At 37.3% G+C, this 10,673-nt stretch overlaps 1 protein-coding gene across 2 annotated transcripts in view; it reads left to right on the top strand.

Moving 5' to 3' along the window:
• The first annotated feature begins 829 nt into the window (after positions 1-829).
• The window catches only part of LOC124642234 (cleavage and polyadenylation specificity factor subunit 1), a 42,746-nt gene continuing 32,902 nt past the window's right edge, over positions 830-10,673 (top strand). For both annotated transcript variants that reach the window (XM_047180568.1, XM_047180570.1), the window contains exons 1-5: positions 830-1,201; positions 1,616-1,836; positions 2,194-2,364; positions 2,635-2,798; positions 3,159-3,298. In XM_047180568.1, coding sequence (XP_047036524.1) covers positions 1,039-1,201; positions 1,616-1,836; positions 2,194-2,364; positions 2,635-2,798; positions 3,159-3,298 — 859 coding nt within the window. In that variant the 5' untranslated portion in view covers positions 830-1,038. The remainder of the gene's footprint in view (positions 1,202-1,615; positions 1,837-2,193; positions 2,365-2,634; positions 2,799-3,158; positions 3,299-10,673) is intronic.

The following is a 10,673-nucleotide window of genomic DNA, read 5'->3' as shown; positions in this document are numbered from 1 at the left end:
GATCAAAGGAGATGGCCAAATTTTCATAGAAAAAAAAACCCAGAATCGACAGCAATGAAATGGTTACCAATAGGTTCTTTATGATAGACTTTTGATGGTGCCAAAAAATCCAGACTGAAATCCATGGGGTATAGGAGCTATTTCATATTATCGCAAAAATAGGTTATGTTGAATATATGTTGATTTTAAAGATTATTAACATCAAGGGACATAAAAAAGCAAAGTAAACTAACATTATACAAGCCACTAGTAATAACCCCATAGTTTCAGAGTTGGTGATTGGTGATTAAAAGGTCTTGTATTTAACCACTCCAGAGACGATTAAGCACCGACCTTACCTACTTGGAGAGGTTTCAGTTACATGCAACCTTCACAACTGGTTATGAAATGTTTTTGGAGAAATTGTCTTTGAAAATCGCGCCATGTGACATTGTCAAATATAACAAATGACTTAGCAATGCAAAACGGGCCAATCACGAGTCTGCATTCAACTTCTAACGAACATCAAACAGTAAAAGTTAACTTTTTTGTGAACTAAAATCTTGATCGAAAAAACGTTATAAAAAGAGAACCCCATGGTTTTTAGATGATTTGAAATACTTTTTAAAATCCACAAATTATACTGAATCCAATCATACATATGACGTTCCTGTCGACTCTGGGTGTTTTTTTGGCCATCTCCTTTGTCCGTATTGACCTATACTATCACCTCATGAAAGGATGCGGTCTACTTACCAGTAACTCTGTATAGTACATAAGTGGTACCAGTTTTTACCAGTGGATAAAAGTGAGTAGCGAGTGACGAGTCTCGGTTTCGTAAATCGGAACGTTCACTTCACTATTTTGTGGACGAAGTGTCATGTCAAAAGACGCAACAGCATCAAAAATAAACAATTTTAAAAAACAATTAAATCTCAATTCAATGTATTAGATTTTACACAAAATAATGTGAAAATACTATGTTAAAGTGATTCTTTAACTATAGGTTCAATTTTAAGTGAGTTTTGAAACATAACCTAGATCAGTCGCGATTGTAAGATGTTTTCGATTTGCCGGCAAACTCACCCTGCTACAGGGATTGAGCATTCAGTGAGCTCGTGCTTCTTCAACAATGATGAGACGTGCCTCATCACGGCTGGAGCGAATATCCTCAAGGTTTTCAGGCTGTTACCTGAAGGCCATACCAAGGAGGTTAACGCCGGTAAGTTTTTATTACTTCGAATTTATAAATGTGAAATTGCATACACACGTTTTTTATGTTTGCATAACTGTGTGGCCTCTTATGTTATTTATTAAGGAAGATCTAGTCACATTTTTGTTGTAATTAAATCTACAGAATATTGTAATGTTAAATTGTCTTTATATTTGTGTTACTCGTCTGTCGCGTCGATACTTTCCTGCTTCTCATACATAAATGAATATTACATAGACCAGTTTCATATTTCAACCATACCAATGTTTTTATTTCACTTCTATAGATGGGTAAATAAATAGAATTAATGAATATTTGTTACTTGTAATATATTTTATAATCCTCAACATACAAACCTTTGAAATATTCCCAATATATTACCCTTCAGCAGTACGTCAATATCACATTTAATATCGTCCACAGCTGGCCAGCCAATACCCCCAAAGATGAAACTGGAATGTCTAGCTACATACACACTATGGGGCAACGTAATGTCTCTAGCGTCCGTCCGCTGTCCCAGTGCTGGCAGAGATCTGATACTGGTGTCATTCAGAGAAGCCAAGCTGTCTGTGTTACAGTACGATCCACAGACCGATAACTTAATTACATTGAGCATGCATTATTTTGAAGAGGATGATATGAAGGTGAGACCTTAGTTCAAAAAATTCAATAAATAAATGTTTACCTACTGCTAGGGTAATTAAGTCAAGAAGATAAATTAGTTAATGTCATTTACATGAGGTTTGCCATAATTAATAAGCTTAAAATAAATGAATATACATAACTATGACTGCAAGCCAACCCCAACATAGTTGAGAAAATGCCAGGCAGATTATGATGAGGATAAAGAGTACAATTAATAATTGTGGCCTATCTCTGTGAAATTATATTCAGAAGGTTTCGCAATTTGTAATTTGCTTTTACTAACTAACTTAACTTCTTTCTTCTACTTTGCAAGTTTATATTCTTACACTAATTTAAATAATTGTCTTATACTGCAGAATGGTTGGACAACCCACCCCCACATTCCATGGATCCGAGTGGACCCTGAGTGCCGCTGTGCAGTGATGCTGCTGTATGGCAAGAAACTAGCTGTGTTACCATTTAGAAAGGACATTACCAATGAGGACGGAGATCCTCTTGAAGCTAAGCCTCTTGATAGCAAGAAAGCTGTGAGTAAACCCTTAAATTCTAAAAATCAATACTAATATTATAAAGCTGAAGAGTTTCTTTGTTTATTTGCACTAATCTCAAGAACTACTATTTCAAAAATGTTAGATAGCATATTTATCAAGGAGACAAATAGGCTACTGTTTATTTGAGTGCTTGAATTAGATCCCAGTTCAACAGGATGTCTGTGAAATTACTACTGGCAGAAATGATAGAAAAATAGAGATTTCTAATTGCAAAATTGTAAAAACTTTTTTGTACTTTTCTTTCAGCTACCAACACAGACAATCAACCGTGCACCCACACTAGCCTCCTATGTGATAGTGCTCAAAGATCTGGATGAGAAAATAGACAATATTCTAGACATACAGTTTCTACATGGTTATTATGAACCAACACTGTTGTTATTGTATGAACCTGTTAGGACTTTTGCTGGGTAAGTTGCATCATCATTTATTTGCTATTATTTAGTAATCTATTAGTTTGCATATCTGCCTATAAATTCAAACTTGTCTTTAAAACAGCACTTTTTGAGTCAAAATTTTCAAAAGATAGTCCCCAAAACGCCCACCTTGTGTTCCACCACTTCCAGTATTCTTTTGGGAAAAAGTGGTGCAGCAAACTCTCAACAGCAACAATGTGAATAGATTTTAGTGCTGGTTGGATTCCATGTTATAGAATTTTAGTCTTCCTATAAAAAGAGGCTCTAAAATTAGAATTTCAATTCCTGGGATCTTGGCAATAAATACAAATAATAATTTTTAATTGATAATTTCCGTGTCATTGTACTTTACAGTCGTACAGCAGTCCGTAACGACACGTGTGCTATGTGTGGTGTCAGCTTGAACATGTCAGCTCGCGTTCACCCGGTGATCTGGGCCACTGCACACCTGCCCTTCGACTGCCTCAGGGCCGTGCCCGTGCAGAAGCCGCTCGGTAAGGCATCATCATCATTAACATCATCATCATCATCACTAACTTCATCATACATAACATCATCATCATGATCATCATTATCATCATTAACATCATCATCATAGAGATAGTCGTCATTATCATCATTAACATCATCATCATCATAGAGATCGACGTCATTATCATCATTAACATCGTCGTCATAGAGATCGTCGTCATTATCATCATTAACATCATCATCATAGAGATCGTCGTCATTATCATCATTAACATCATCATCATCATAGAGATCGACGTCATTATCATCATTAACATCGTCGTCATAGAGATCGTCGTCATTATCATCATTAACATCATCATCATAGAGATCGCCGTCATTATCATCATTAACATCATCATCATAGAGATCGCCGTCATTATCATCATTAACATCATCATCATCATAGAGATCGACGTCATTATCATCATTAACATCGTCGTCATTATCATCATTAACATCATCATCATAGAGATCGACGTCATTATCATCATTAACATCATCATCATCATAGAGATCGACGTCATTATCATCATTAACATCATCATCATCATCATAGAGATCGACGTCATTATCATCATTAACATCATCATCATCATAGAGATCGACGTCATTATCATCATTAACATCGTCGTCATTATCATCATTAACATCATCATCATAGAGATCGTCGTCATTATCATCATTAACATCATCATCATCATAGAGATCGACGTCATTATCATCATTAACATCGTCGTCATAGAGATCGTCGTCATTATCATCATTAACATCATCATCATAGAGATCGTCGTCATTATCATCATTAACATCATCATCATCATAGAGATCGACGTCATTATCATCATTAACATCGTCGTCATAGAGATCGTCGTCATTATCATCATTAACATCATCATCATAGAGATCGCCGTCATTATCATCATTAACATCATCATCATCATAGAGATCGACGTCATTATCATCATTAACATCATCATCATCATCATAGAGATCGACGTCATTATCATCATTAACATCATCATCATCATAGAGATCGACGTCATTATCATCTGTACGGGTTGTGTGACCACGATACATAAGATGTCAATCTCGCGATGAGATGATGTCAGCTAATCAGAGGTGGTTGTTGTCAAGAGGAAACGACCTTTATTAGCGAGTGTCTTTAATTCACTGATCATACAAAATTAACATAAAATAAAGTAATATAAAATGTAGGTCGCGCATGAACAATGCTATGCGATGTCATCAAGATTAAATTATGTATATAAAATAAATGTACGTTCGTCCGTACATACTGCCAACACAAAAGAGAACCAACTTAATTTAAAAGTACAACTATGTCTAACACTACATAAGAATTAAGTATAAAAGCAACAACACATGTATTTATGTAAGTAAAGTGCATTGATGAATATTGGTGCTATTGTTACTATTATTAGTTATCATTAACTACACTGAAGCTAACTGTTCTGTTCATAGTTGGCGATGTAGCCTTATTCACACTTGTCACACTATATGCTTTGCGCATCACTGGTGAGAACGTCTCACTATTGTTTGAGTTGTTCTTTTGCCCCGGAGATGAGATCGGCTGATCTCTGGTCACCCTGATATTCACATCACTCTCCTGTCTTGTCATCGATGCTGCTACTCCGACCCCAGGCTCAGGAACTGATATGGTGTCACCTGAAGGTTTCCGTGTCTGTGTATTGATTCGCCATTGGTTCACTTTGTACCCCATGACAATAAGAACGATCAGAAGTACAGTACCCAAGATGCCGTAAATTATATAGTAATGCGGAGTATCATCTAGTGGGCTTTCTTCCAATTTTTGTTTCTTCAAATTGGAAATCTGTCGCTTTATTTCATGGAATTCTGCCGTGTGGTTGGTAATCTGAATGATGTCTTGTGGAGTTACAGATGTATTCAAAATGTTGTTTAATTGAGATATGTTCGGAAGTCTTTCCACAGTGGGTTGAATGAACATCTGATTCATATAGTTATGATGACTATGTATTGTAAACATATCACCTTTCAAAACACAACCTTGCCCGATGGTAATGACCCCACTACCAATTAATTGTTTAGTCACTAGGCCGTCTGGGCATAAAATGCGGACTGAGCATTCCTCGCAACACGAGAATAGCCACGAGTCTCGGGTGTGTAATTTGATCCAGTTGTATGTGCATTCCTTGATTTCAGTATGACAGTACTTATTGTCACTATTTTGTGTATATTTGATTTTACAAATGGATTCTCCCATTTTTAATGTGTAAATGGGATGATTTAATGAACAGATAAATTCATTTTCAGCACGCATGGCGCACGATTGTACGTCTTGTTCTGTCATGGGTATAACTGTATCCTTATTAACATTGACTGCGATGTATTTTGATTCAGTTTGAGTATACACAGTACTGGTTCCTTTTTGCAGTGGAATAGTGATGATTCTGTCAAGTTCAAATTTATCATGGTTCAAGAGAGGAATTCTGATTTCCATTAGCAAAAGTTTGCTTGTCACCCTCGCTTTGATTTGCATTAGTCCATATAACTCTTTGCTGTTAGTCCCTGGTATTTTGAGTTCGCCGTGTATTTGACTGGCGATTATGGTGAGTTGTTGCTGAATCTGATCCGGAGACAGTAAATGTGAATTTATTCTGCCATGGTAAATGTCAGTTACGGTATCTATTAAGTCATCCTGTAAACGTTGTATGTGGGAAATTATAATATTAGCCGACATGAGTGCTGTCAACAAGGAAACTTTTTGTACCGTGGTTTGAATCTCGTTTCGAAACTGGTGCATGTCAGATGTGATACGTTGCATATGTTCAGTGATAGCGATAAAGTTTTTATTCATTACAGCTTCATTTCTTTTTATGATGTTGTTTTCTGCTTCCATTATTGACGTCTGATTTTTGAATAACGAAAATAAATGATCTTCTCTAATTTGTATAAGTTTGATGTCTTTTTCATACCTTTTGGCAAATCTTTCATCCAAGACTCCAAATAAACTATTTGCAACATACCCAACTCCATTAATCAGACCTCTTTTCTTCCTCGACGTTTGTATGTTCGTCAATAAATTGTTACGATGTGTTATTTCTTCCAACTGATGGTACAACTGTGCTGCAATAGATGTGAGCATAGGTTCCTCTCTACACGATTTGTTTATTTGCCGAAGGAAAGCCTCTATGTCGACAATGCTCTGCCAATAGGAGGTCATATTATAGAAAACCACCATTTTCCATTGGTCTTGTACAATATTTATGTCAGCAATTTTGTCAAAATACAGAGAGTTCGAATTGTGCAATGACGTCACGTGTACTGTTTGTTGGAGAGAGGGAGTTACGAATGTGAGCAGTAATAGAAGAGTGGTTGCGAGAAAGTTCCGCTTGATTCTTCTCGCAGCTCTTGGTTTTATTTTGTCAGATTCTTGAGTGTTGTCAGATTCTTGAGTGTTGTCAGATTCTTGAGTGTTGTCAGATTTACATATCGTCTCGTCTTCCTGTACGGGAAGAGGTGATAATTTAATAATTGGCCTTTTCACTGTGCCTGATTTTGTTTTTACAGTCACCACTCGCACATAACCATCTTTTCCGGGATGCAATTCCATTATTCGCCCGAGAACCCATTTTGAAGGTGGCAAGTTGTCTTCTTTTATGAGCACTATATCATTGATGCAAGGGGCCTTCTTAGGAATATTCCATTTGTATCTTGATTGCAATTGTTGTAAATAGTCTGAAGACCATTTTTTCCAGAATTGTTGATGCATATGTTCTGTTAATTGCCATCTTGTTTTTATTCCGCATGCATCATAAACTGTCAGGGGTGAAGACAAAATGTTTCCACCAGTTAAAAAATGTCCTGGTGTAAGATATTCATCTTCTGGATTTTCTGTCATAGCGTAGAGAGGTCTCGAATTTAAACAAGCTTCGATCTGAGTCAAAAGTGTCGAAAATTCCTCATACGTCAATTTTTGTTCTCCTAGAACTCTTTTAAGGTGATGCTTCATACTTTTTACGGCAGCTTCCCACAACCCACCTGCACTAGGCCACGCAGGTGAGTTGAAGTGCCAAGTTATGTTCATGTCAGCTATGTCATTTAAAAAGTGTTCATTGATCATCTGTAAGGCTTCTTGATATTCTTTCTTGATGACACGGGAAGCTCCAACAAAATTCGTCCCATTGTCACTATAAACATGTTTAGGAACGCCTCTTCTAGAACACATCCTCTTAAAGGCGGCGAGGAATGTTGGAGTGCTCAAGTCAGATACGAGCTCCAAATGTACAGCTTTGGTTGCAAAGCACACAAACACTGCGATGTATCCTTTTGTCATTTTTATCCCTCTGCCTTTATTCGCTTTCACATCCACGTGTCCAGTGAAGTCAACACCCGTGTGAGTAAACGGACGTGAAGGTGTCACTCGAGGTTCTGGTAGATTCGCCATCAATTGATTTTTTTGTACGTTACTAAATCTACAACACGTTATACAACGACGAATATGTTTTTTGACTGTTACATATCCGCTTATAATCCAAAACTTCTGTCGTAAATACATCAAGGTAAGTCTAGGACCTCCATGAAGTGTCGTTTTATGTGCCTGGTTAATAAGTAATTCTGTCAGTCTTGATGTTTTCTGAAGTATGATGGGATGGTTGGTGTCGTTTGTCAAGTTTGAATACTCCAGTCTCCCACCAACTCTCAAAATACCTTTCTTATCCAAAACGGACTCAGTTTAAGTAGACTACTACTGCTTTTTACCGATCCTGTTCGTTGTATTTGTGCAATGTCATCATGGTACTCTTTAACTTGTGTCATCCGAATAAGTATGTTATATGCATTTTCTATTTCAGACGATGTCAGGTAATTATTGTCGTTAATTGTTGGTGACTCATACCTTGCCTTTTTAGTTATACGATACCGAGTATTTGTTATGAAACGCGATACCCAAGACAAGACACGTGCCGCATGAGTAATAGAACTGTATTTTTCTAATATGTTTTCAATAACTTCATATTTTAATTGTGTAGTCATTACTTGGGGATTTCTTTTGATTTCAATCTCCGGGTCTTCTATATTTAGAGTATTTTCTTTAACGTCATCCTTTAGCCACGTAGGTCCCTTCCACCACAATGAGTGCTCTCTCAGCTGGGAAGGGGTAAGGCCTCTAGTTGCACAGTCTGCTGCATTGTCAGATGATTTTGTATGTCTCCATTGTACTGCGGGAATAACGGCTGTAATTTGTTGTGTACGATTTGCCACGAACACATTCCAACGTGACGGATTCCCATGCAACCATCCAATCACCACCATGGAATCTGTCCAAGCATAAGTCTGTGCATGAATTTTATTGATTGCAAAAGTTTGTAAGACCTTTGCAACAAGTTTTGTCAATAGTAGGGCTCCACAAAGTTCTAGCCGTGGTAATGTCAGTTTCTTCTTGGCAGGCGCTAATTTTGTTTTAGCTGCTATAAGTTGTATTGTTGTCTGTTGAAACTCATGTCGGGTTTTGGCATAAATAACACATGCGTATGCCTTTTCTGAAGCATCACAAAATCCATGTATTTCGATGTCAGTTTCTGTTGTACCAATCCATCTCGGTATCTCAAGGTAGTTGATATTGTCCAAGTCATCCCTCAGTAACTTCCACTCTTCCTGGATTTCTTGAGGAACTGTATCATTCCAGCCTATTTCGGTGGACCACACGCGTTGAAATATGAGCTTTGCTTTCAATGTGACAGGCGATAACCAACCAAGTGGGTCAAAAATCTTCGATATATCAGATAACATAGTACGTTTAGTGTATGTCTCGGTTGCGCGATCTATTTTGTTTTGATATGTAAATGTGTCGGTAACCGGATTCCATCTAAGTCCAAGTGTTTTAGTAGAGTCAGCGTTCTTGAAGTCCAATACCGATGGATTTAATTGGTGTTCTGTCAAATGCATTAGTAACTCCGGCGTGTTACTCGACCATTTTCTTAAGTTAAATCCTGCTCCTTTCAACATGTCAATTACTTCCGCTTGTATATTTTTAGCCTGCTCTATGGTATGAGCGCCACTAACTAGGTCATCAACAAATAGGTCATTTTCCAAAATTTTGCCTGCAAGGGGATATTTCTGTGCGTCATCACTTGCTAACTGTTTTATCGTCCTCATTGCTAAATATGGCGCTGCTTTTGTACCATAGGTTACTGTACACAGTTGATATTCTTCCAGCGGTTTCATTAGTTGGTCCCGCCAGACAATTTTTTGCAGATGCTGCTGGTCTTCTTGAAGCATCACCATACGATACATTTTTTCGCAGTCTGCCGTGAATGCAATTTTATATATTCGCCATCTCAGAAGAAGAGACAGGATATCTTGTTGGAGCTTCGGACCACATTCCATCAGATCATTCAGACTGAACCCTGATGTAGTTTTGCTCGACCCATTAAATACAACTCTAAGCTTCGTTGTAGTAGAGTCATTTTTAATCACTCCATGATGTGGAAGTATGCAGCTTACTTTTGTCTTAGTAACACACTTCTTCATGTGACCCATATTAATATACTCGTCGATAAATCGTTTATAATTGTCATATAAAGTGTCATCGTTTTGGAACCTCTTTTCCTGCTGTTTGAACTGAGCCACTGCTTGTGGTTTGCTATCTCCCAGCTTACTTTCAAACCCTTCCTTCATTGGCAACCTCACTTCATATCTTCCACTAGGTAAACGTCGTGTTGTTGTCATGAATAAATTTTCGCAGAATTGATCTTGCTGCGTAAGATTTTTCACTTCAGTGTCAGATGGAATGTCTTCTATCTCCCAATAATTGGCAATGTCTTCTATGTTATTAATGACGACATGACAATTAAATGATGGTGTAATATTTCCCGATAGAATCCACCCCATTTTTGTCTGCTGTGCAATGGGTTCTTGTGGAGAACCTTTTACGAGTCCATTCATTATTATTTCTGAATATATTTTTGCATCTAATAAAACGTCAATCGGCTTCGATATGTTAAATTCCGGATCTGCAAGTGGAAGGTTATTGATATGCTTGTAATGAGCAGTATCAAATGAATTGTTCGGCAAATGATTAATCATTTTTGGCATAATCAGAACATCAGTATTAAATGTATAATCGTCATGAATCGATTTGCACTGAAGGTTAATTTTCCCTTTACATTTGTTTGATAAAGTACCGACGCCAGAGATCGTACCGTCAAAGTGACGTCTGGGTAATCCTAGTCTTTGTGCCGCATTCTCTGTAATCAAGGATATTTGTGAACCCTGGTCGAGAAGCGCTGTCAATTTAATATATTGTCCGTCTTTGCATAACACATGCATTTGAACCGATGGGAGTAATATCTCGTTACT

Source organism: Helicoverpa zea, chromosome 24, assembly GCF_022581195.2.
Source record: "Helicoverpa zea isolate HzStark_Cry1AcR chromosome 24, ilHelZeax1.1, whole genome shotgun sequence".
In the NCBI taxonomy this organism is placed as follows: Eukaryota; Metazoa; Arthropoda; class Insecta; order Lepidoptera; family Noctuidae; genus Helicoverpa; species Helicoverpa zea.
The sequence above is the reverse complement of the archived record's forward strand: the minus strand, read 5'-3'. Positions and strand labels throughout refer to the sequence as shown.